The sequence below is a fragment of the Mus caroli genome, unplaced genomic scaffold (assembly GCF_978045245.1).
Source record: "Mus caroli unplaced genomic scaffold, Mus_caroli_1 scaffold_1, whole genome shotgun sequence".
In the NCBI taxonomy this organism is placed as follows: domain Eukaryota; kingdom Metazoa; phylum Chordata; class Mammalia; order Rodentia; family Muridae; genus Mus; species Mus caroli.
In genome coordinates, this window is record NW_028227256.1 from 168409976 (window position 1) to 168437676 (window position 27701).

A 27701-nucleotide genomic window follows, 5' to 3' on the forward strand; every position below is an offset into this window, starting at 1 on the left:
TGTTATCATTCTAATATTGCAGCGACTGCCTTATTTTGATTTGCCAGCTTTAGTAAATTATCCTCTAGACTTTGCTTCCAAATTTTATCTCTATCTCCTTGTTGTTCAATCTGATCTGTGAAGGGTCGAATTCTTTTTTTCTGGTGTCTCTTCCAGCTCCTGCTCACCCCTTACCCACTCCTACCCACCCCAGCCAGGTCCTTCCGTCTGGTCTCAGGAAACAGCCTCCCCAGCTGCATCCCTGCTACACTTTGTTTTTTTCATCCGATGTTTTACACTCAACCTGTAGCTGCAGCTGCAGAGTCATTACCCACCTTAACTGTGTTCTCTGATTCTGACTACCCGAGTGCTCTGTCCCTCTTCTGGTCCAGCCCTTAGGGTGTTTCCTCCCTGCCCCACCCCTGCAGCATCATCTCCCTCCTGGTGTTCCAGGCGAACCTCTGAATTCTAGCTTTCTAGCTCTTTCTTTTGTGCGTAGAACTCAGTGTCCCCTCTCATACATCTTTGCCTTCCGCGTTTCGTCTGCTCATCCATCTCACTCAGAATTAAAACTGACCTCTGTGCAGAGACCCCAAGCTGCCCTCGATCTAAGTGCTGGCTTCCTCTGACCCTACCTCCCACTCATACCCTCTGCTGGGTCCACACTGGCCTCCTCACTGCTCCTCAGCCTCAGCAGGCTTGTTCTGGACCCCTGGGCTTCGCATTACTGTTATTTCCTGCACCACCCGCTCCCCCAACCAAATCTTCCCCTCCCCTTCCCCAACCTCCATGTTGCAGGGTCTACTGTTAACTTTCTCAGGTTCCTGTGGCAAGCCAGCTCAGTGGGTCTCATCTGACCAACCGTTCTATTCACTCCTGAGGGGGGTTTATTGTTTTTTATTTTCTTTCTCTAAAAATGTTTCTTAGCTACTGTTTTCCAGGCTATCCTTGAACTCCCAATCCTCCTGGCTTACTTTCCCAAGTGCTAACATTGCCAGTGTGAGCTGCCCAGGGTCATAACCCATGACTGCTCCTCCCCAGGCTGGAGTAAGGATAGTAGCGGATTGTTCAGAGACTCTCAAGGGAAGACACTCTTCTCCCCATGCGCCTGGCCAGCGTCTAAGTCCCCAGCCAGAAGGGTTTGGGATGGACCTCAGCTAGAGGGCTTGTATAAAATGCACAAAGCCCTGGGGTCCACCTCCAACCAGAAAATAAAAGCCACCAGGTAAAATCCGGGCTGAACTCGGTCTCTCAGCTCACTGCCATGTTGGAGCAAGGAGCCTCCTTCACCTGCCTGTTGCCACCCATCCGTGGCCAGAGTGTTCCTTGTCCTGTGCCACAAATGAGCCTTGTGTTTGTTCCACAGACGATGAGCTTTTCAGTGGCGATAGCGGGGTGGACTTGCTGATAGAAGATCAGCTTCTAAGGCAGGAAGACCTACTGACAAGTGCCACCCGGAGGCCAGCAACCACTCGTCACGCTGCTGCTGTGACAACTGACGCGAGCATTCAGGCCACAGCCTCATCCTCAGAGCCTGCACAGGTCTCTGCCTCAGCACCCAGCTTTGTTGAGCCTGCTCCTCAGGCCTCCGATAGACAGCTCTTGGCAACCCCACAGACTACCACAGTGTTTCCAGAGCCCACAGGGGTGATGCCTTCTACCCAAGTCTCACCCACCACTGTGGCCCACACAGCCGTCCAGCCACTTCCAGCAATGGTTCCTGGGGACATATTTGTGGAAGCTCTACCCTTGGTCCCTCTGTTACCTGACACAGTTGGGACGGACATGCCAGAGGAAGAGGGGACTGCAGGGCAGGAAGCAACCTCTGCTGGTCCCATCCTGAGCCCCGAGGAAGAAGATGATATTAGGAATGTGATTGGTAAGTCTTCTTCCTTGGACTGGTGCTCCTCTGGTCATTTTGGTAAAAGGAAGAGGGGTTTGTAGAGGACAGGAACTGGGAAGCTCGGCCCTTAGCTGGGGTAAAGTACTGGCCTTGCATGAGTGAAACTTTGGGTCTCACCTCCGCCAAAGCAATGCAACACAAGAAAGGCCAGTGGAGGTGTGCCTCTGACCAGTAGTTAGTTTTCACAGCTAGCAGCATGGCCAACCTTTTGAGGTTGTAACATGACATTGTCGCTGCAGTTCACATGGGAGAACTGTGCTAGAGAGTTAGAAAAGGAAAACCTGCAAAAAAAAAATCTTTTAATTGATTTTACAAGTTTGTATTGGACTGCAATTCTGGCCACATTTATCCATGGGGGCTGTTTGAACATTTCTGAAGTGTTTCATATCTAAATGTGTCAGTGGCGAGAGTATCATATAGGAGTGGATGAAATGAACACCATATGGCCGTGGGTAACTTTTCCAAATATGAATTTATCCAGTGAGTTTGCTGTGAACCCTGACGTGTCTGTCAGCAACAGCCACCACAGTAAGGTTGTCAGGCCATGAACCAGCTGAGGATTAATTCTTATTGGGGTGGCTCCAGAGTCAAAGCAAAGTAGGGCCAGGCATGTTGGTTGGTTGGTTTATATCAACATGGCATAAGCTAGAGTCATTGGGAAGAGGGACTCTCAGCTGAGAAACTGCTTCCATCTCTCAGCCATTTTCTTGATTCATGACTGAGAAGGTCCAGCCCCCTGTGGGTACGGCCATCCCTGGGCAGGCGGTCCTGGGTTATATATGAAAACAGGCTGAGCAAGTCAAGAAGCAGCACCCATCCATAGGCACTGCCTCAGCTCCTGCCTCCAAGTTCCTGCCTTGTCTTTCCAAATGACAAACCAGATGAACCCTTTGTCCTTGGGTTACTTTTGGTCACGATGTTTTATTTCGGCAATAAAAACCTTAACTGAGAAACCAGGGAATAGGCAACAGCATAGGCCATTGTGGAGAATGTAATAAGCCCAGAACTGGGGAGGACAGGGATGCTAGGGCATCACTGAGCAATGCTCTGACAGAGAGGTGGAAGACAGAGCTGAAAGCAGAGCCAGCTGCTGGGAAACATGGCACATGTCGGCAAAGGGAGTTGTCACGTGAGTTGGTTCCAAAGGATGAATAGGAATGTTTATGCAGAAAAAGGGAGCTTTCTTCTGACAGGTCTGGTGGTGCAAGGTACATTCTAGAAGCATAGAGAAGACAGGTCTTCTGTTCCAGAGAGCTCCATGGCCACAAAGAAAAAGGAGAGTAGGGGGTTGGGACAGAAAACAGAAATAGTTATAGAAGACAGCTGACTACCTGGGTGTGGTGGTATGAATTTGAAATCCAAGGATTCAGCAGGCCAATGCAGGAGGAACTCAAGTTTGAAGCCAACTTGGACTATATAGCAAGACTCTATGTTAAGAATTAAAGTAAATTAAAGTTTAAGAAAACGATAGCTGTTCATTAACTCACCACTCCTTAAGAGTGGCTGGATGGGAATGCTGTTGAGTGGAGGCTCTCTCAAATGTCTGGGAATGCCACAGCTTCAACAGGGGACAAGGTCTGTCTCCTCAGCATTGCCTTCTTCTTCCTAGCTCCCGTCCCTTTGTAGCCTTGTCTCCAGGCCCTCTTCAACATGTCATGCTAGCTCTAGAAGCAAGGCTGTATGGGGAGCACCTGCTGAAGGCCACACATTTGACCTCTGTACCCTCTCTCATGTCCTTGCCATTGGCTTATGACCTTGGCAAAGCCCCATGTTTCTCTGAGTCTCAAATAGAGTTAGCAATTTGCCAAGTATCTTTTCTTCCACTGTGTTCTGTGATTTTCTGCAGGAAGTTTGCAAGGGTGTACTTGTTAGTAAGGGGTGCTTATCAGAGGAAAGTCTCAGAAAAATGCCAGAGTGGAAGTAGGAGGCAGGTAGCGTCCTTGTTACTTTTCTCTTGCTGTGACAAAATACCATGACCAAGGCAATGTACAGAAGAAAGCGTTTAATTGAGCTTGTGGTTTCAGAGGGTTAGAGTCCATGATGGTAGAGGGAAGGCATGGTAGCAGGAACAGCTGAGAGCTCTCAGCCTGATCTTTAAACAGGAGGCAGAGAGAGAGGGGGAACATGGGAAAGGGCAAACATTTGTTTTGAAATCTCAAAGCCTTCCCCAGTGACACACCTCCTCCAACAAGGTCACACCTCCTAGTCCTTCCCAAGCACTTCCACCAACTGGGGACAAAGCATTCAAACATAAGCCTACAGAGGACATTATCATTCAAACCACTACAGGAAGTTAGACTCCCCAAGATAGCATCTCAGGAAAACCAGCAAGAAGGCAGCACTTGAATGGCAGAGGCAGGGCTGGAGAAGGAGAAAGTGTTTTGTTTTGCTGTCTGTCTGTCTGTCTGTCTGTCTGTCTGTCTGTCTCTCCCTCTCTCCCTCTCTGGTGGGTGTGTGTTCACATTTGTATGTGGGTATGCATGCACATGTGTGTGGCAGTCCTAAGTTAACATGACAAATCTTCCTTGAGAGCACTCCACTTCATTTATTGAGGCAGGGACTCTCACTGAACCTGGAACTCGCAGAGCCTATCTAGTCTAGCTAGCCAGCTTGCTCCTGGAATCCCCATCTCTGCCTCCTGAGTGCTGGGATCACAGGTAACTAGCATGCTAGTAGCTACCCTGACTTTTAAGTGGATTTCGGGGACCTGAACCCCAATCCTCTCATTTGTGTTTCGCCTCCCTAACCATCTCTTTAGTCTTTCCTTTACTCTCCTCCCCTTTCCTGTCCCCTCCTCCTTACCCTCCTTATCCCTTCCCTTACCCACCCTCCCCCCCTCCTTCCTCTCCTCTCTCTCTCCCACCCTGCCTTTCCACTCTCTTTTCTTTTCCCATGGGGTGAAAAAGCCAAAGGCAAGTTAATTCCCCACTGCACGGATAACCACCTTTTCAAAGACGTGGGTCCTTCTTCCTGTCTACTAGAATGTGCTAGACTGAGTAGAGAGCTCTTTCTTACCCTGGCTGAGGGCTGCCCTGAACCTACAGCTCCAGGCGCAGCACCTACCCAGCTCCATCGGCCCCATACTCCATGCTCCGGCTTCCTGGTACCCTTCCTTGAGTGGGAGGGGAAGTTCCTTTAGCTGTTTCACTATAGGTCTCCACTGCCCTGTGCAGGTAGCTAGAAAACTCAAAGTGAAGACAGTCTGCAGGCAAGGTCCATATATACCTTTGGTCATAAGGCCATTGGTTTGAGCCTGGGAGCCTCTTCTCCCATAGACTAGTTAGCAAAAAGGGGAGTCCCTCCCGCACTGTCTTCATGCTGGTTCTGACCCCAGCCTCTCCTACCTGCCTTCCCAGGTTTTGCCTCCAGTGGATCTTTAAACCACTGTAATTGCCAATAGGTACCTATCTGGAGTTCACAGGTCTTGGCCCTCTTAGTAGCTCAGCTGGCATGCAGACCCTGTAATCTGATAGCCATGTACCTGGTGACAGGAGCTAGAGATTGGGGATACATGTTTTCCTGTTGCTCAGTATTCTCTTTGACTGGACTGAGTCTTGTAGATCCTGGCAGAGGGCTCTGGCCTCTTCTATCTAGTCTGAAAAAAACTTGGACAGTGACATAGATGAAGTATTCTGTTTAGATGCCAAGAATAGGATGGGAGTGTAACCCAGGGAAGAAATTTCACACGAATATACAATGTACTGTGGTTATATTCACCACCTCCTCTAATCCCTCCTGTTATCCCCTCTTCCCCTCTCAGCCCCTTCTTCATGACTGGCCCTCCTCCCCCAACAGCTCTTCGGGGAGAGGCGGGGCCTCATGGGCACCTCCTCTATCCATGATGAAATGTTGAAGGGCTAAATCAGCTGCTGTGTGCTCATGGCTGCACAGGGCCAAGTCACATCTGGATGGCAGTGTTTTGTGGGGTCCTTCCTATCCTCTTGGCTCTTACATTCTTTCGGCTCTTTGGCTAATTACTTCTAACCATCTCTCGCCATCAAGTGCCTCCCACTGGGCGCTGTTAGTGTGGATATGGTCTTGTTACTAGAACCTTCTCTGCAAACTTGTGACTTTCCCGTGCCTGGCCAAGCAAGAATGGTGTGCTGATACCTCCTGGTTGTCAGTGAAATAAAAGTCATTTGGCAAAACAGATACAGGGCACTGAGTTGCTGCTGGCAAAGGTGGTTTGCTGTTGTTTTGTTTTGTTGTTTTTATTTGTTTGTTTGGGTTTGGGGGGAGGGGTGGCAGTTTCGATTTCTTACACAGTTCAAGATGTAATTTTTGCTTTTCTTTTTCTAAAAACACAAAATAAGACAAAAATCATTTGCGCCTACAAGTCACAATCTCTTTAACTCCATTTCCTGAGTGCTAGGATTATAGGCATGGATGCGCTACCATATGCTTTTTATTTTGATTTATTTATTTATTTATTTATTTTTGAGATAGGATCTCTCTACATAGCCCTGGCTATCCTTGGGCTCACTATGTAGCCCAAACGAGTCTACATAGATCTTCTTGTGTCTGCCTCCTAAGTGCCGGGAATAAAGGCATGTGTTACCATGCCTAACCTTACCATGTACTTTTAAAGGCAGTGTTGCCCAATTTAGCCTTAACCTTCATCCTCTGGTCCTCCTGACTCTTTTGAGTTTTGAAATTTCGGGAGTGCATCCTACACTCGGGGTTTATGTGGTGCTCAGGATAAATGCTGGGGCTTCGTGCATATGAGCAACACTCCGCAGTTTCCAAAAGGAATATCTTTCCTCGGGTTTTTAGACCTGATTTTGTAATGGCCTCAGATACCCAGAGCTATCATCAAGGAAGTACTAAATCCTCAAGAAAATGTATAACACAAGTAAATAGGGATTGGTTTTTATCGGACACTGAAGTGTAGTTGTAAGAGGGGGAGAAGGGAGACCTTGGCAGTTCCCAGTGGCAGCCTTGGCTCCAAAGAGACTGAGGACCCAGGAGCCTGGTGCCTCTGCTCAGCGGCTCCAGCTGCCATGGAGAGCTAGAACACTTGTGCAAATGGCCACAGCTCGGCAGATTTCTAGACTTTATCAGTGCCAAGTCCTGATGTGATTTTTTTAGACAGGGGCCGGTTATGGGTAGCAGTGGGGGAGGGAAGAACAAAGAGGACAGTCAGCTTATGACAATAGCAGCAAGTGTTGGTCTTGAATTTGAATCTATCATGATCTGTAAAGAATGTCTCCCCCACAGAGCACACAGCCTGAGAAAACCCAGGGTTTGGCCAACCCCTCTGGCAGTGGTGTGAGGGGCCAGGCCTGCCTGCCTTAGGTCAGTCAGGGAGGCTGCTCCAGGGACACCCAGGGAGAAGGATGCTGACGTGGGCTGGGGCTGTGTTTTCCAGAGCCTCTGTGGCTCTAAGACTCTTCCTACAAGACAGACAGCTCCCCGCCATAGGCTACAGGCAAAAAAAAAATCTAATAACTCCTATAACCCAGCCGTCAGCTCACAGGGAATCTGGCTGTCTCCTGAAATGAGACAGAAATGAGTCTATAAAGTGGAATTGCTCCCTTAGATATATACAGACCAAAGTCTGAGGTCCTCAAGTAGGATAAGCCCTTTTGTACATCAAGTTACACCCCTTGGTGCTGGGCCACACCACAAGGTTCCAGACTGAGCGAGGCACGATCAGTGGGGCTGACCATAGGAGGGGGCCAGCAGCCAAGATGGTAAACTTGTCTGGAGGCACAGCAAGCATCAGATGCATGTACCCACTTCTGCTATGGGGCTCTCTCTCCATCCAAAGGCAGCCATGGATTGCAAGTTCACAGGACAGAGAGGAGCCCTGCCACAGAGGTAACAGTATGTGCCAGGCTTGGCAGGGGAGGGAAAGCAGCCTGGGTGTTCTGGCACAGGCTGGCATAGGAAAAACTGCTGCACATCTGTATTAGTTATCTTTCTGTCGCTGTGATAAGACACCAAGACCAAAAGCCACTTAAGGAAGAGTTGATTTTGGCTTACAGTTCCAGAGGGCTGGAGTCCATAATGGCTCAGAAGACACAGTAGCAGACGGCAGGAGCAGGGACCTGGCTGGTCACATTTCCTATCCACACAGAGGAAGGAGAGACTTAACAGAAAGCAGGGTGATTCTCAAAGCCTGCTGCCAGTGACATACTTCTTCCAGCGAGTGTGAACCTCACAAAGGTTCCATAACCTTTGCAAATGATACATGTGCCCATGGGGGGATATTTTTTCACTCAAACACCCATACCTTAAGAGTTTCAGAATGGCAGCTTCAGAACATCAACATGGAACAGACTCTCGGAATAAGGGCCCTATGTTACTATACAGGTCATAGGTTCATCAAGCCGTCCCTGGGCATTGCCCCCATGAGGCTAGAAATGGGTGAGAGGCCTCCAACTGGCCATCTTAGGACTGAGGTCACTCTGTGGTATGTTTCTGTGCGTGTGCCCTTACATTTGAATGCCTGTGGGTCAGTTGCTCTTCAGTGCTCTCATCTCTGCGGCAGCCCGTTGTCACATGCTTAGCCCGGAGGCTCATTTCGAAGCAGTTGGATGAAGACTGGAGAGAGATGGTGGGGAATAAGAATGGTGATGCTGGAGTGTTGGAGCTGCTAGGATGGGGACTTAGGGCTTCACATGGTACCTAGAGACAACAAGTTCCTAAGGGATTCAGCAGTTGTACCTTGTGGGAAGGCAGTTCTTACGGTCCTCAGTAGGCAGGCCGGAAGGAGGCAGGGGTGAATCCGCAAGACAAGAACGGGCATGAGCCAGACCAGCAGCAGTGAGATCTAAACTAAGTCTGTGGAGGGAAAAGGCTGAGGGGTGAGAGGATGGAAAATGGATGCACTCAGAGACCACTTGAAGGAGCATGGGAGGCGAAGGAGATCTCAGGATAACCCACGGCTCTGGCTTGGTTAGTGGATTTCATGCTATGCCAGGAAATACAGGTGCCGTAGGATGTGAATGGGAGCAAGTGAATACACTTGTTAATAACCAAGTTTGAGGAAACACAAGGTCACCCAGGGGCAGATGTCAAGTAGGCCACTGGATGCCCCAGACTGGGCTATGACTCTTTAGGAAGAGCTGAGAGCAGAGGAAGGCATCTGGGAGGGGAGTGAGCGCTAAGAAGGTACACATGGGGGTGGGGTGGGAACTCTAAGACAGTGGCCAGTGGAAGCCAGGGAGGTTCCACCTCCCGAGATGGTTGGGAGTGCTGCAGATGGCTCTCAAGGGCTGACCTAAACAGAGGCTTGGACAGAATAGGAGGATGCCAAGGTTTCTGAGAGGCAGTGTCAAGTGTATGTACAGCAGCAGGTAGTGAGAGGCTAAGAACATGTAGGCACAGTGAAGGGAGCACCCTGTGGGATGACGGAGCACCTCACAGAAGGGCCAGTCAGCAAGCTGACAGTGGAGCAGGCTCATACATTTGCTGCTATGTTTGTCTAAGGTATGACATTCAAGCAGATGTAAATACTGAGGGGGAGGGATCCTTTCCTTCCGGACCTGGTAAGCTTTATATCAAGGGATAGCTGCCTTGAAGGACTGTTGATGAGCGAGTTTAGAACAGGAAGTGCTCAGTGAATGTTAGTGTCTGCCAACATCACTATGGTAGCTCTGCTCCAGGGAGACGAACAGGGGGCACAGACAGAGCTCTCCTCCCCAAGGCTCTGTGAGCCTCCCTTTATCTCTTGCCTTCTTTCTCGGACTGATTGTCTGTGCCCATGGGTAGGAGCTTTGAAACTATATCCGTTGCTTTGTTGCTGTTACAAAATACCTGACTGGAAGCAAACTTAAGGAAAGAAGGGTTCATTCTGGCTCACGTTTGAGGGTGCAGTCCATCATGGAATGGCAGGGAGCAATGATGGCAGGACCTCGAAGCAGCTGGTCACATCCTCTCTATAGCCAGAAAGCAGAGGGAGAGGCACACTGATGGTTAACTCACGGTCCTCTTTTCATTTGGTCCAGGATTCTTGATCATGGGATGATGCTGTCCACACCTAAGGTCTTCCCATAATCCCTCACAGACTTGCCTTTATGATTCTAGATCCCCTCAAATTGACCATCTTAACCATCACAAGAACCATCCCAGGTTCATCTGAGCATGGGGATGTATTTGGGTACCACAGTCTGCTACCTCTCCTGGATGTCTTCAAATGTACTGAAAGCATACACATCAGTCCTGCCTTCCCGCATGGACTTGCCCATTCTGTAAGCTTTTCTGTACCTCGGTGGCATATGCAAATTTGTCCTGAGGATCCAGATATCAGCACTGCACAGTTGTAAGCTGGGGACTCTCCTCTTGCTGCAGAAGCAGGGACATCTCCCCCTGCTCCAGAAATTGACCTCATCTATATTCATCCCCACTTGGACAAACTGCCGTAGGCCTATTGGCTAAAAACAATAGACATTTATTCTCTAGCGGCCCTATAGGCTAGAAGTCTCTAATTAGTTTTTATAGGACTGAATCTTTGGTGTCAGAAGTCTGGATCCTTCCAGAGGCTCCAGGGGAGGGGAACCCATGCCTTGTTTTTCCAGAGTCCACTCCCCGCCAGCATTCCGTGGCCAGTGGCCATATCAGGCCAGTCTTTCCTTCCATCATTACAACGCCTCCTTCTCTTTGTTGGCCATTTCCCTGCCTCTCTGGTATGTGGATGACATTTAGAACCCAGATAATCCAGGCTAGTCTCAAGATTCTTGACTCCATCACACAACATCCTTTTTGCCATAGAAGGTCACTTTCGTGAGTCTGAAGGGTTAGAGCCTAGATACCACTCAGGGCTTGTCTTTTAGCGTATTTTCCTGTTTCTGTGACAAAATGCTCTAAGAAAAACAACTCCATGGAAAGAGGGTTTATTTCAGTGTACGGTGCAAGGTACCTTTTATGGAAGGGAAATCAAGGCAGCAAGAGCTCAATGCAGCTGATCATAACACATCCACAACCGGAAAGCTTGTGGTACTGCATTGCCAACTGTGCACAGGCTATCCCTCTTCAACACAACCATGCTAATCCCCCATAGGAGCGTCCAGAGACCCATTTCCCAAATAATTCCATACTCAGCCAAGCTGACAGTTAACACTGTTGATCACAGAGCAGCCATTCAGACCACCCTCTATCGTCAGGGTGAATTCTCCAGGTGCTTTGTGAAGAAGTTACGGTCCAATGCCATTAATGGAGGCAACAGGGCAAATTGGAGTTAGTGGTGGTACCAAAATGGAGGCTCCAAGCCATGTATATGTATTTATACATCAAGGTCCTGCCACTGGACACCTTGGGGCTGAGATTGGATCCTATAAGGGTTAGGTTATCCCTGGGGCTGTCCAGGAAATAAAGAATTGATTTTGGCTACCTTAGTGTGTAGCGAGAGATGGGCATGGCTAGGGCAACTCGGCTTCAAGGCATGGCTGGTAGAGAGTTGGTGTCCTTGTGGGGCTTTGATGAGGAAAGAGGCACATAAAAGAAGGCTGCCTGGGGATGGCAGGAGAGGGCTCACCTCAGCTGGGGTTCATCACCACTGGCAGTCAAGGTCCTGCTTAGCTCCAGGAAATGAGATTATTTTCCATCTCACCATCTCACCACTGCCAGGCTCGGCTGGAGACTTCTGTTTTATTGTCTTGAACAAATGAGCTCAGATGTGAGGGAATGAGGCACTCACTGGTGGGTGGTTTCTGTTGTTTGTCAAATGGAAACAGTCTCTCCCCGCTCTGTCAGAATGGAACCTCTTCAACCCTACACAGAGCCTCCTAAAGCCAGCCATCTGCACCTGACGGGGTGGGGGGGGTGGGGAGGGGAATCCTGCCTGGAAAAGACTGCTCAGCCCAGTTCTATCCCATGTCTGCCCCAGAGCCAGGGCCAAGGCACAACTGCCCTTTCCGGCACTGCCAGCTGCAGATCTTGGGTTCCTCCTGCCTCTGATCGCTGGTACACAGATTTCATGCAGCAGGCTGGATGTGTTTGAATGTAGAGTCGCCTGGAAATTAGAAAACCCTGAATCCAAGCTATAGACCTGTGTGATTTTTTGCCCCCAGTTTCAAGAACTAATCCCTCTCAACGCCCTTGTTGTCCAGGGCCCACTGGTCTTGGGGCAGGTGGGACAGCGTTTGCTGGTGCTGGTGATCAGAAGGCCCTGAGGAATCTCTGGAGATGAGGGGCACCTGGTTCTCCAGTTATCCTCTTTCACCAGGGTTCACTAATACAGGCGTGTGTGCTCGAGTGGCCAGGGAGCGTCATTCCTGGGTACCAGCCCATTCCAAAGAGCCACTTGGAAGAACTGCTGGATTCCTGCTCCACTACAAAGGACTGGAGCTGTAAAGGAGGCCCTACAAGTAGAGTAAGCTAGTGGGTGCCCTGTCCCTCCAGCCTCCCCGGCAGGGTTGACAGACAGCCTGTCCCTGGTAGGAACAGATAGAGCATGGACCTGTAGCAGTTCCTAGGGACATGAATGCCTGCCATCCAGTCATTGTTGCTCCAGGCTGGTGGGGTACAGCTGTGTGCTCCTGGCTATCCTTGTCAGAGTTCTTTCTGTACACACATCTCTCTGTTCCCAGTCCCCACACCCAAGTGTCAGACCATCTGCTGGTGCCTGTGGTGTGCCAGATAATTTGTGTCCTGTGTTCTGAGAACACAGGGAAAGCCACAGCCCTTGTTCCCTCGGTGCTTACACTCTTGTTAAGATGGATGTGGGAGAAACAGAGGGAGACAGAGAGGAGAGACAGAGGGAGACAGAGAGGAGAGAGAGGCAGAGAGACAGAAACAGAGGGGGGCGTGGAGGCCTGGTGACCAGCAGTGAGTGCTTGCCTAATGTGTATGAAGCCCTAAGTACAATCCCTAGTAACTAATGCACACACACACACACACACACACACACACACACAAACACCCGGGGCCAGGGGCGGGGGGAGGCCTGTGGTAGAGGTGTTGTTGTGATCATAAAAGAAAAAGAGCTATAAGAATATGTTCTGGTGAGATGTGGGGGAATGGGGTGCCTCAGCGGGCCCATGCCAAGGCATCCCTTCCCGCTGAGGGACCAGCCACACACAGGTATAGTATAGAATAGAGTTTATTTAAGGCATGAGAGGGGAGTTAAAAGAGTAGTAGAAGCAGAGAAAGGCAAAGAAAAGGAGAGAATAGAGAAGTGGAGGCCGGGCAGGACCACGTGGAGAGAGTGGGAAGGGAATGGGGAGAGAGGGGGCAAGATGTAAGAGAGAGGCAAGAGTGGAACAGAGCGGAGGGGCCAAGGAGCCCCTTTTATAGGGTTAGGACTACTTGGCTGTTGCCAGGTAACTGTGGGGAGGAGCATACCTGGCTGCTGCCAGGAACTGTGAGGGTGAAGTTTAGACAGAATACCAACAGATATGTTCATGGTACTGTAGTAGCAGAGCTCAACAGAACAGGACAGAATGACATTCTGGGAGATGGTATGATACCCAAAAAATGACTTTTGATCTTTGCCTACTAAAGGGTAGGATCAAAGAAATGGAGGTAGGGTGGCATCACAGTGGCCCACCGTGTTGACTCTGGGCAGCTTTGTGGGAGTAGAATTCAGACTACACAATGGGTGTAGCATTGGATGATGCTGAGATGCCAGGGGTCAGGTTAAACAGGGCTGCTAAACGCTGCCAAGACTTCACCTGGAGGGCCCAGGAGAAACTTAAGGAGTAAAGAGGGCACCATTCGCTCACTCCAACCCTTCCACACCTCTCTTCTCCACTAGGAAGGTGCAAGGACACCCTCTCTACAATCACAGGGCCGACCACCCAGAACACATATGGACGGAATGAAGGGGCCTGGATGAAGGACCCCCTAGCCAAGGACGACCGCATTTACGTAACCAACTATTACTATGGCAACACGCTGGTCGAGTTCCGAAACCTGGAGAACTTCAAACAAGGTTTGTGAGTCAGCTCTGATGTGGCAGTGTCTGCCCAGGCTCACTGCCTTTTGCCGATCATGGCACAGCAGAGCTGCATGAGAAGCAGGGCATCTTCCATGGATTGCAAAAGGGCATTCCCTGGAAGGGTGGTCACCTCTATCACTCTTTCTCCCACTCTGTGCTCTCTTGGCTCTGTTCCAGGTCCGGGGATACGGATGACCTTGAAACAGTTTAGAAAAACAGCCAAACATCCTTCTTTCCCAGTGGCCCTCAACAGTTTACAAATCCCAGTCAGATAAATAGATGAGTGTGGGGCCCTTGGAGCACTCAGGTTCCAAGTGAAGCAAGTGAGATTACTCTTGCTGTTCTACAGCCAAGGATGCTAGGTGTGGCCAGTAAGCAATATGGCGTAGAACAAACACTAGAAAGTAATAGAGCCAAGGTGCTATGCCAGGTGTGCAGACCCTAGTCCATAGCTGGTTCCATCTCAGGCTGTGCTGCCCTGAAGCTTCCCACCCTTTCTCTACCACAGGTCGCTGGAGCAATTCCTATAAGCTTCCATACAGCTGGATCGGCACGGGTCACGTGGTCTACAACGGCGCCTTCTACTATAACCGGGCCTTCACCCGAAACATCATCAAATATGACCTGAAGCAGCGCTATGTAGCTGCCTGGGCCATGCTGCACGATGTGGCCTATGAGGAGACCACACCCTGGCGGTGGCAGGGCCACTCGGATGTGGACTTTGCTGTGGATGAGAATGGCCTGTGGCTTATCTACCCAGCTCTAGATGATGAAGGTTTCAACCAGGAGGTCATTGTCCTGAGCAAACTCAATGCCGTGGACCTGAGCACACAGAAGGAGACCACGTGGCGCACTGGACTCCGGAGGAATTTCTATGGCAACTGCTTTGTCATCTGTGGGGTACTATATGCTGTGGACAGCTATAACCAGAGGAATGCCAACATCTCCTATGCCTTTGATACACACACCAACACACAGATTGTCCCTAGGCTGCTGTTTGAGAATGAATATTCCTACACCACCCAGATAGACTACAACCCCAAGGACCGCCTCCTCTATGCCTGGGACAATGGCCACCAGGTCACCTACCATGTCATCTTTGCCTACTGACACACTTGACCCTACAAAAAGAAGCACAGTGGGGCCACTAGCACCTTGTGTGTGTCTGTGTGCATGTCTGTCTGTGAGATTGTGCAGGTGGGTGTGTGTTGTTTTAAAATATATTATTTTGTATAATATTACAAGTGTAAAATGACAGTTTGGGTCTATTTTTTTTAATATGGATTGTAGATCAATCCATACGTGTATGTGCTGGTCTCATCCTTCACAATTTATATTTTTGTGCAAATGAACTTCTCCTTCTGACCAGTAACTACCTTCTTTTGTGCTCTGAACCTCTGGCTCCTGAGGTCAAGGGCTGGAGGGTTTCTTCCTCCAGGTCTTGCAGCTAGGAGCAGGAGTGTGGGGCTCAGGAAGAAGTGCTAGGTGGCGGCAAAGTTTTTATGTATTAGAGAAGTTCTTAAAACTCAGAAAAAAAAAACTTTTTTTTTTAAATAAAGGAGATATTTTAAAATCCTTTCCTGGCTCATTTTCGTTTCTTGGGGATACATTTAACTAGGTGTTAGCTTTCTGCTCCTGAGGGAGACTGGGTGTTCTTCAGAAGCATTCTTTCCGAGGTGGTGTGCACCTGAGCTCTTAGAAACATTGGAGTGCAAGACATCCCCTGTCTCAGTTAGGGTTTTACTGCTGTGAACAGACACCGTGACCAAAGCAGCTCTTATAAGGACAACAAGTAATTGGGGCTGGCTTACAGGTTCATAGGTTCAGTCCATTATCCTCAAGGCAGGAGCATGGCAGCATCCTGGCAGGCCTGGTGCAGGCAGAGCTGTGAGTTCTACGCCTTCATCTGAAGGCTGCTAGCAGAACATTAGCTCCCAGGCAGTTAGGACAAGGATATTAAAGCCCACACCCACAAGGCCATGCCTACTCCAACAAGGCTAAACCTCCAAACAGTGCCATTCCAAACAGGGCCAAGAATATACAAACCACCACACCCCCTCCCCCCTCCTTGGGATGATGGTGGTATTGTATGCTCTTTCTTCTCCTCTCTTCTCCCCTATCCTCTCCTTTTCCTTCCCTCCTCCCACTTTCTACCACTGGATAGCCCCATACTCAAAGTCCTCTTGTCTGATCCTCTGAGCTCCAAGCACAAGCCACCATGCACGGTGCCATTCAGTCTTGTCTTTCAGAAACAAGGTTCCCTAAGGGGCAGGGAAGACTTGCAGCCCCTCCTAGTTCAGACTGAGCCCTGTGTGAACCCTGCAGTGCACAATGTGATTCTCTGCCCAGTGCACAGGTAGAAGCTAGAACACCCAGGGAAACGTGGGCGATGATGTAGGAGGAGGCAGAACCTGGTTAGGAGGCGGGGAGGTGATGATGTCGTGTCCATCACACTCTCTTTGGAGAGCCACAGCTGCTCATATGTCCTTGTGGACCTCAGCCATGCTCACCTGTCAGGGCTGCTCAGTATGTGCGTCCTGCGTGGCTTCCCAGCCCACCCCTCCACTCCCAGACCTGCTAGCTTCCTGCACTCAACACCTTTTCAAATTACAGGTAGTCAAGTCTTTCACAGCAGATGCAAGAGCTGTTTGACTTGGTAGCAGCAGAGGGGCTTGAGAGAGGGCTGACTTCCTGCCCTTCTTGTCAGGTAACCTATCGGGGTTCCCACTGCATGCAGACCAGGGGAAGGCCTCGAAGAACAGCCCTCTAGGGAATCCAGCCCATTGCATCTGGGTGAACTAATTGCCTTAGAACCAAATGGACTATTCTTGCCATCTAGTGCCTTTTACCAGCTAGAAAGAGGAAGGAGAGGAAGGAACGACGACCACAGAGAAACAACAGCAGCCTGAGGTTACGTGGTGGGAAACACCCTTCTTGACTATATTCAGTTGGGATAAAACTTTGGAGACATCAAGACTGAGAAATTCAGTGCCTCACAAAACAAGTGCCTTCCCTTGTTGCTGCTAGCCACAGGCATAAGGTACATCCCTTCTCCCTGGGCCATGACCTCACCTGTCAGATGAAAGGGTACTTTCGGCTTCCCGTACTTACTGACTGAGTATCAGTTCACTTTGTCACCCTGTACATAACCTACGGCACTTGAATTGATGAGAAATATATACTTGCTGTTTTCCTATAAATATTCCTAACAATATCATTTCAAAAAACAGAGGAAACATAGCAATTCACCCTCCCATTCTCTGCACTCACACACTCCTTTTAAAGCACAGTGGGGTAGGGGGCAATGACAACATGAACACAGTAGCTTTGCACTGAGTGTACTGTTGGGCCATGCAGTAAACCTGAAGCACCTCAGCTCAGATTTGAGACCTGTGTGTTACGGGCTACGTTCCTTCTACGTATACAAAGTTTTCTGCTCTTATTGAGATATGGTCATGGGGAGAGGAGAATTGGATAGGGGGGTTGTGGAGGGGAAACCGGGGAAGGGGGATAACATTTGAAATGTAAATACATAAAATAACCAATTAAAAAATATTGGTCATTTATAGAAAACAAAACCTTTTGCTATTTTCCTACCACCATGCCCCAGTATATGTGTCAAATTAGTATAGTTTTGGATTAGATTGTATTAGAATGTTTGAGTTCAAAATTGCAGTTTTGAGTTACTAACTTGAAATTTGTAAACAAATGAATTTTGATTAGAGATGAGGTTAGAATTTCCAACTACTTCTAAAATGACCCTAAATATTCTTCTTGCCATTCTGGACTATGTATTTCTGCTAAGCAGCGTTCTTGGCATTAATAACTATAATATTAAAATGTGAATCACCTTTGAAAACACTGGATGTCTTAGTTAGGGTTTCCATTGCTGTGAAGAGACACCATTGACCAAGGCAGCTCTTAGAAAGGCAAACATTTAACTGGGGCTGGCTTGCAGGTTCAGAGGTTCAGTCCACTGTCCTCACGGCAGGAAGCACAGCAGCATCCAGGCAGGCATGGTGCTAGAGGAGAAGCTGAGAGTTCTGCATCTTGATCCAAAGGCAACCAGAAGAGACTTGCTCTGGCTAGACTTGAGCATATATAAATATATAAGAACTCAAAGCCCATCCCCACAGTGACACACCTTCTCCAACAAGAACACACCTCCTAATAGTGCCACTCTCTATGGGCCAAACCACCATACTGAAGATGCTCTACATTCTGAAGTATCCAATATTCAGGCAAGATGTAAATAAACTAGCAATCCACCTCATTCCTATGAAAATTGCTTTCATCTTTAATAAATGTTTCATTTCCTGTTGCTGTGATAAAATAACTTGAGAAAAGCAACTTAGGGGAGGAGGGGTTAATTTCAGTTCATGGTTCCAGTTCCACTCCTCACTTCAGGGAATCTACAGCAGCAGGAGTCCAAGACACAGTGCATCCAAGTCAAGAAGGCAGAATTACGTTCTGCGCAGGCTAATGTTCAGTCAAGTTAGCTTCACTCTGAAACAGTCCAGAATCCTCTACGTAAGGAATGGTGCCACCCACAATGGACAAGTCTTCCCATCCTTTAACATTATCCCTGTTGGGCCTGGAGTCCTACTTCTGAGATGATTTTAGATTTTGTCAAGTGGAAAGTTAACACTAACCATCTCAAATGGTAAATTGTATGTACAACAAATATTTTAAGACAAATTTATGGCTTAGTATCAGTACTTTTTAATTTGTGTTCTTATTTTATGTTCCTATGTACCCAGGGATGTGTTCTAGTTCTTCAGACAGAGAGGTGTTCCAAATAGAAAGTGTAAGAAACACTCCTTTAGAGGAGACAGAACAGTTTATGGCATGTTCTGTGCTAAGTGCAAATGAGTAGAGCAGAGAAGAGATAGAGATATGAAGGAAGGGAGGGGCTGCTGGTACAGGCCAGTGCAAGTCTGTAGTCAGTGGGCGTTGGGGAAGGAGCAGTGGGCAAGCATGCGGGTCTGGAACATGGAGATGCAGAGGCCAGCAGCAGGCAGAGCATCAAGGAGAAGATGCACCTGTGGCCTATGTGACATCACTTGGTGAGGTTGGTGACTTTCTGCTGCCACTGCTTGGCCAATGCGTGGGAACACCATCAGTTGACTGCATATGCTTCCTTCACATCTGCTCCTAGTTTGCAGGGAGGGACATTGGGTGCAGGAATCTTTCTGCCAGGTCTGTGCCTGAGTCCTGGCTCCCTGCTTGGCACTTGTGTGATCTTGGGTAAGTCTCCCAACCACTCTGAGTCTAGTTGTCTCTGAAACACGGACCTGCCTCTGTCTGCATGGAGGGCAGACTGTGAAATGTTCAAGGAAGGTAAAGCAGGTGTGTGAGGGACATTAGCCATCAGGCTGGGGCTGGGACTCAGTGGGGAGCATGCTTGCCCAGCAGTTATGAAGTCCTGGGTTTCATCCCCAGCAGAACATAAACGAGTTCTTTTATGAATGTGTACGCATGGCAGTACACATCTGTAATCCCAGCCGGAGGGAGGGGCAGGCAGAAGGATCAAGGTCATCTATCCTCAACTCCAAAACTAGTTCAAAGCCAGTCTGGGACACATGAGACCTTGCCTTAAAAGCAGCAGCAGCAAACACTGGACATTCTTGCCATCTAAAGATAAATTCCTTATTGTGACATTCCAAGCCGGCTCCTCCTTTGAATTTCCTTGATGGTCTCCCAGTCCCCTGGGATCCGAGCAAAAGGCCCTCTTTCTTCTCCTCTCTCCTTGAGTTTCCACAACAGCATTCAGGAGGACAGTAGGCTCCGGGAGACAACTCCTACCTCCAGTGTGTGCTGGCTGTGTGCTCTTAACACGTCACTGAGATTCTATAAGCCTTACTTTTCTCCTTTTCAAAATGTCAGTAATAGGTCTTCTGTCTTAGAGAGGGTTGTTGGAAGACACGATAAAACGGCTTAAAGCATAACAAAAATCAAGCATTTAGTGGTTTTAGTTTTTATTATTGAAAATAATACCAAAAACCACGAGGCTGCCGAGATAGCTTGGTTGGTAAAGTAACTGTTCAAGCAGAACGGCCTGAATTTGGGTTCCCTGAACCACATTAAAAAACAAAAAACAAAAACAGAACATGGTGCTTACAAGTCTGTAGTCTGTGGGGAGAGGAGACAGAGACCTGATGGCCAGACGATGCAGCTCAAGTGGCTGGTTCCAGGTTCAGTGAGAGACCTTGACTCAGAAAGTAAGGTAGACAGTGACTGAAGAGGACAACCTGATATCAATCTCTGGCCTCCACAATGCAGACACACACACACACACACACACACGCATGCATGCACACACATGCACACATAGGTACACACACAGGTACATGCACACTCTCATGTACACATGCACAGTACATACATGTACACACATGCATGCACACCTGTACATGTACACGCTCACACGAACATGCTTGTGCACACACACACATACATACATATACATGTACACATGCATGCTCATGTGTACATTTATACACCCATCCACCACCCATCTCACATGCACACACACACAGAGGCACATATATACCCCTCCACTCACACACCAACTACCACAAAGTAGAGAGTCTAAGAACTCCCATATTCGTATGTCCAAATTACCACTTAATAAGTTTAAGGGAATACTTTGAGATTGTTACCACTACCCCACATTTGATTTCCCAGCGGTCTGAGACATCTTGTACAGTTGGGAGGTTTGGACAACCTGTGTCCACATTGAACCTAAGTTTCATAGCTTAAGTCTTTCCTCTCTTACAAAATTTTTTTTTAATTTGGGGCTAATTTTAGATTCCCAGAAAAGTTGCAAAATCAGTAGAGATTTCCTGTGTACCGTTTACCCAATTTTCCACAATGTTAACACCTTACACAATCCTGGCCTCTGACAATTAAGAAACAGACTGCTAGCTCCTTTGCTTCATCCTGATCAAGTCTCTTTCATGTAGACAGCTCCTGCCTGCCCACCTTCTGTCACGCCATAGTCTTGCTGAGGAGACTGCTGTTGCCTGTGAGAAGGCCCCTTTCTGCTCACTCCCTTCCACCACATAACTTAATTCTCTCAGCCCTACCTTTCCTTTAAAGATGAAATTAGCTCTAAAGATTCGATTGGCTGCTTTGAGAAGAGCACTTCACAGGGGTGCTATGGACTCTGTGCTCAGCCATTGAGTTCCAGGCCCCTTGCTTACTCTGCCATGCTGGGATGGCGGATTCGGATACAGCCTCCTGTGGACCTTCCCTGACCTGTGTAGATAGAAGGACCTGGCATTGAGCATGTGGACCATCACCAGGCAATGCTGTTTTTCCTTGCACTATACTAGAATTTATTTGGTGGCTTCAGTTTTTGTTTTTTGTTTTTCCTCCTATAGGAGAGCTTAGATGACCACAGAGACCTCTTTGAAAACTTTCAGATCATAACAAGTCCTATGGCCACTCAAATAACAGCAGCAGCAACAACACAGATTCACTTGAGTGATTATATATTATATATGTGTGTGTATATATGTGTATGTACACACGCATACACATGTAGTCTCACTGTGTAGTTCAGGATGGCCTAGAACTTATGATCTTTCTACCTTAGCTTCCCAAGTGCTGGAATTACTTGATGTACACCACCATGCCTGACTAGCCAATCAGTCTTTGTCATCAAAACACCAAATGGCTGCAGAGATGACTCAGTAGTTAAGAGCACTGACAGCTCTCCCCAGAACCCAAGTCTGAGTCCCAGACGCAGGTTCAATTTTTAGCCCCCACATGATAGCTGTGCCTCCAGTTCCAGGGAATCTGATATTCTCTTCTGGACTCTGCAGGCAACAGGCATGCATGTGAAACACCGAAGTGTATGTAGGGAAAACACCCATGTCCCTGTGTCTCTGAGTCTCTCCGGCGAGAACACACAAACAGGACACTCGGATCCTTCTGCAGTAAAGCTTTAATGCATCTCGAGAGACAGATGATCAGCTTCTGAGGAGGAGACCCAGAACACAGGAAACTCGGTCCTTAAATAGACCACAAAGAGCAGTTGGAGACGTGTCTCGCCCTGACTGGCTGCTCACCATCAGCCCAGATGACGCCACGGGACAGGCAGGGCACAAGGAATGGAAAAATACCCCAGCACATGCACAGACTACTTGTTTACCAGTTAGAACACTGGATGTCAGCGCCATCTTGTAATGGCGATTGCAAGGGCGGCTCCTCACACATCCATACACATAAGATAAAATAAAAAAATAAAATTTGAAAAATGTTTAAGAAGAAAAAAAATGGAAAACAAAACACTGAATTTCATTTCAGTTTGCTGCTCCAGCTACCACCTTACTTGGGCCTGCTGTAGGCAGGAGTGCTGGGATCTGAAATTGTAAGGAGGCATTGTCACAGAGAGAATGGGGAGAAAGAGGTCGGGGAGATGAGGGAGGGAGGGAGGAAGAGGGGGAGGGGAAGTGGAGGGGGAGTGGAGGGGGAGGGAGGAGACCAAGTGCAAGCGAGAGAAACCATGGCCTGTCCTTCAGGTCCCAGAGGTCCAGGTCTCTGAGGTGGTTCAGAAACTTTCCTCAGCCTTTCTGTGGTTCTCACAAGAGTTCCCTGTAGTTTAATATGGACTTTCTTCCATGTTGTCTGTATGTGACTCCAGCTGGCCATCTTCCTTTCCTGAGCCTGAAAAAATCTCATGCTGTCTCCTCTGCCCCTCTGAACAGTCCACTTGGAGAGGACCCAAGATGACTTCATCCTTGGTCACATCCGGCCTACAGAAAATCCTCACACATTATTTTATCCTGAAAAGTCTGGGAGTGCAGGCTCACCCCAGTTAAGTAATTGTGTATGTACATGATGATGTATATGTATATGATATAGATGAATATGATGTACATGCGGTGTGTACATGAATGTGTATGTATATGTACTGAGAAGTAGTCTGTCAGCCCATCTTCCCATCTAAGGTTGCCCACATGCGTGCCAATTGCCGGACCACTGTGACCCCAAACTACAAGAACATGGAATAAGTATCCCCAGACATGTGTTTAAGACCATCCTCCCCAGTGTAGAGGGATGCCCGGACCAGGAAGTGGGAGTGAGTGGGTTGGTGAGCAGGGGAAGAGGGAGGGGACAGAGGGAAGGGGATAACATTAGAAATGTAAATAAAATATCTAATTAAAAAAAAGAGAAAAAAGAAAGAAAAACAAAACAAAACAAAACAACATCCTCCCACAGCCTTGCTGGAAGAGGAGGCATACCCTCCACCAGGAAAGACAGCAGGACCCAACAGAGTTGTTGCCAAAGGAATCCTTCAAACATTCTCTTGAAACTTTCCCCCAACTCTGAATACCTTACTCATATCAGTAAAGAGTTCAAGAGCTTCCAGACCCTTCCCTACTGAGTCCTGGCTGTGGACCTGCTCAAGCTTGGAGATCCAGCCTCTGGAATGTGAGCTGAACTTGGTTGAAACTCCTGCTTTCACATCCTATGATACTTCCCTAGTTCCCTGCAGACAGGACACTTTCCCTGACCCTGTGTCCTGTTTTCCTTGACACTTGGTCTGTCTGTAAGGTCTTATCCAAGTGGTGTCATGGCCCCTGCCTTAGTTAGGGTTTCTATTGCTGCAATGAAACACCATGACCAAAAAGCAAGTTAGGGAGAAAAGGGCTTATTCAGCTTACACTTCCATATTGCTGTTCATCACCAAAGGGAGTCAGGACAGGAGCTCACACAGGGCAGGAACCTGGAGGCAGGAGCTGATGCAGATGCCCTGGAGGAGTGCTGCTTATTGGCTTGCTTCCCATGGTTCATCCAGCCTGCTTTCTTATAGAACGCAGGACTACATCAGCCCAGGGTTGGAATCACCTGCAGTGGGCTGGGCCCTCCCCATTAATAATTAATTAAGAAAATGCCTTACCACCAGATCTTATGAAGGCATTGTCTCAATTAAGGTTCCTTCCTTTCAGATAGATACCTCTGATTTTGTGTGTCAAATTGACATAAGCCTAGCCACCATACCCATTTCCCCGGACACAGCAAAGGTAGCCCTAAATATGTGCCCAGGGCTGACTGTGCTTGCATTCAGTCATGTTTGTGGACAGGTGGTCTCTGCAGGGAGGATTCCCTCCCGGAGACTGAGAAGAGGCCCATTCTTTCATCAGGGACTCCTCTCAGCGCTGAGTCTAACTTCTAATGCCTGTACATTAGGGATCTGTTCCATGAATGAGGGGTTGACTTGATTATACAATGAGCAAAGCCAAATTAGGGACTTCACAAAGTGCACCCTGACTAAAGTCATGGGGCATCCTGCAGCCAGTGTTCGGTTGGTCATTCTCTAATCCTGTTTTCCTCTTGCCCACAGGCCTTTTATAAATGCCCCACAGACCAGGCAGGCTATAGTGTGGTCATGATGAGACTTAGGGAAATTTAGGCTCAACGAGGGCAGACTCTGGACACACTGAGAGAAGGCTCCCAGAGGACCTTTATCATTCATCCCACGTTGTCATGGCCTGGGTGAGGATAGCCAGCCACTTCTGGAAATCCAGGGAAAGAGCTCTAAATATCCTGTAGTTCAACTAGTGAAATAACATGCAAGGAATGGGGTCATCTGGGGTTTTCATTGAGCACAGAAAAGCAGTATTAGTTAACACTAAAAATGAACTTAGCTCTCCTGACCACAGAGTTCTCTTTGCCTCGCCATAGGCAACCCAACACCCAAATCCTTTTCCCCACATGTTTCATTAACTGCACCCCAACTCTCATGAAGTCACAAACAGGCATGAATGAAAGGTCTGGGAGTGTAACTTCCTAAGACACCAACACTGAATGAATTATTTGCTTTTTGAGGGCATTCTCATATTCTACACAAAGTTTTATCTTTTATCTCATATCTTTTAGAAGTCCTTGGTTGTAAGTCACAAAAATAGTTTTGAGCTATCTTAAGCCAAAAGGAATTTATTGGAAAGATGCCGACAGTTCACAGTCTCAGAGGCACATGTGGAAAGTCAGACCACGGGAAGGACAGAGCAGGCCAGCTCTGGACAGCAGAACTCTGTGACTTGTCCCCTGAAGACCGTGTTCTCACAGGAGCCTCCGGTTTAGACACCCACAACCCCCATGTCTCTCTCCAAGATTCAGACTTCCCTGAGAGTGTCTGACTAGGAGTTTGGGTGCCTGCCCTACCTCATACCCAGGGTGGGTTTTTACCGATAGCCCACCTTCATCACATCAAGTTAGGAAGGGGTGGCTCCTTCAGGAAGAGCTGCAGAGCAGAAAAACAAACAAACAAAGTAAAACAAAGCCAGATGTCCACTATAAACATATTTTATAGCAACCTCCATTAATACATTCAAAATCTGCCTCAATTTTCCAAAGTTCATTTCATACAAAGTTCTCTTCTCATATTAGCTGCTGGAAAGCTTAAGGCTCATGGGAAACATGTGGGATTTTTATGGTGTCCACATTGGCCTTGCCTCTCTACCAGGTCTATTTTATGTTTTCAATGTTCCCTTTTCTTTCTAGTTAGCTCTACTGGAATGTGTGTGTGTGTGTGTGTGTGTGTGTGTGTGTGTGTGTGTTTGTGTATGTATGCGTGTGCATGTGTGTGTGTGTGTATGTGTGTGCATGTGTGTGTGTAATAAGTCACAACATAAATGAGCAGGTTCTCTATGACTCTTCAGGAATGTGTGATGCTGTAGGATGAGCTTGTCTGTACCGAGGGTTTTCCCATCAGAAGTCTGAAAACCAATGGTTACAAAGATGTCATGACCCAGCATCCCTAGGGTGCACTCCATTTTTAGTGCTTCCCCAGAGTCACTAGATGCAAACAAGTTGTGTCAAACTTTTGCTGCATAATACTCCCATGTTTAGGGACCACAGTGTGACCTATGGTAACATAGGCCAGGACAACAAGAGCGGGAGCGGGAAAGAGCACAGGAACAAAGGCTAGTTGGCAGAGACAAAGTGGGGCAGGGCCCCAGTTCGGGTTACTTTCCAAGTGACCTCAGCTGAGCTCTTTTTCTGGAGGAGATGGCCTGGTCTGGAAGCACCAAGGAAAATCTGGCAGTGCCTGGGAGAGTTAAAACACAGCCAACTGCCCCAAGAGCCAAGAACGGGCCAGAGAACTCTGGTGAACTTCCCAGAGTCCCATAGCAACCGGCTCTTGACTGGAGAGGCAAGGCTGAGGTTGGGAGGGAAAGATTCGAGGTCTGCCTGCTGCTCTCTAAAGAACCCCAGCCCCACCCTCCAACCTCTGATAAGCTGTCATTTTGCCTGTGAGCCAGTGGCTGGGAGAGACCTGGGAGTGGTACGCTCCTCACACTGGTGCTGGTTGCAGAGGTCAGCCCCCCACCCACTCTGCCTGGCTCAGAGATCAGCAGCCAGGAGGATCCAACACGATGTCCACCAGTTTCCAGGGAGGAGTGGCTATGCTCTTAGTTACCAGGGCAGGAGATGCGAGATCTGTGTTTGACCTTCTGTACCCCTGGGGACCCTCCAAGGCTCCCCTTTCACTTTGCTCTCTCCTCTTGCATGTGGTCCCACGTGACAGAACAAGGGACCTCTTCCAGCTCTCTAAGCTTGAGTGCCCACAATTCCACCCCTGTTTCTAGTTCAAACTACATGATTGGCCAAATGCCTCTGTTTACGCTGAGCACATGGACTGACCATGTCCATCCCTCTTCTCGTTAGCCACGGCTAGGAGAAAGCCTTTGTGCATTCTTCTAGGATCACAGAGGGGCTCAATAAATACTAATTCTATTGAGTTGTCAGCACTGGCTTGTCCCTTTAGCTGAAAGGTCACTGGAAGAGCCCTCAAAGCTTTCTTGGGTCCAGATGGAAAGAGATTCCTGTACCCCAGGGCCGTAGGCTCAATATTCTGAGAAGAAGAGGTGTGTTTGGACCATTGGTAAAAAGCAGTTACATTAGCCAGGGTTCCCCAGAGAAACATAACTTACAGAATGGGGATTGATTAGAATGGCTTACAGGCTGTGGTCCAGCTAGTCCACCAATGGCTGGTTACCAACAGAAGGTTCAGTCTATGAGGTCAGATGTCTCAGATGGTCTTCAGTACACACCAGGTTCCTGAAGAAGTAGGCTCTACTGCCAGTGAAGGAATGGACTCTTGTTATTGAGAATGAGAGCTATTGGGGGAAATTTAAAAAACGAATCCACATTATTGCTGGCCAAGCGCTGGCAGGCATGGCTGGCCTGCTTTCATCTTGTGGAGACTCTCTGACCCAGAGCTCTGAAATCTTTCCACCCAGCTCACCAAGTTCCACTAGCAGGTTGTTACCACACCAGCCCCATGCTTCAAAACGTCCATGGCCTTTTGTGGTGCACATCAGGCAAACCCACACTTTACTACCATACTCTCTGGAACCCAGTCGAGCCACACTGTGAAGGAAAACACCACACAAACTTAGTTCAGAATCAATGATAACTCAATCGCTGGGTGCATCAACTAGAATCCTAATCTTGTAAGTCATATTAAATCTAAATCCTATGGTAGTGAATCCTGGTGTATTCGACATCTAAACTGGGAGACACTAGTAATTACATCTTGTTCTTTCACTGTCCCCATCCAAAAGCCCCAATCTCTCTCCTGCCTCCTCTCTTCTTCTGTCTAACCCAGAAGTCTGCCCACTGGTCAGTGATTGGTTCCTTTGTTTATTAGGGGAAGGTTGACAAGAAGTCACCTGAGTATGTGACTCATTCCTTATTCTAGACAACCCCTCCTGGGAAAGCAAAATTAACATCAAAATACAAACAGCACCAGGGACATCCACAACAGAGATCAAGCTGGCTAAAGAAAGGCAGCTTCCTTCTTCCATACCCTTTATATAGGCTGCCAGCAGAAGGTATGGCCCAGATAAACGATGCATCTTCTCTCATTGAAAGACCTGGATTAAAGATGTGTCTTAAAAGTGGCTCTTTCTTCTTCAAATG

General features: G+C 48.2%; 1 protein-coding gene across 1 annotated transcript in view; it reads left to right on the forward strand.

Moving 5' to 3' along the window:
• The window catches only part of Olfml2b (olfactomedin like 2B), a 40126-nt gene extending 24787 nt beyond the window's left edge, over positions 1–15339 (forward strand). The window contains exons 6-8 of the mRNA XM_021161521.2: positions 1346–1858; positions 13581–13757; positions 14272–15339. Coding sequence (XP_021017180.1) covers positions 1346–1858; positions 13581–13757; positions 14272–14873 — 1292 coding nt within the window. The 3' untranslated portion in view covers positions 14874–15339. The remainder of the gene's footprint in view (positions 1–1345; positions 1859–13580; positions 13758–14271) is intronic.
• The last annotated feature ends 12362 nt before the right edge of the window (positions 15340–27701 follow it).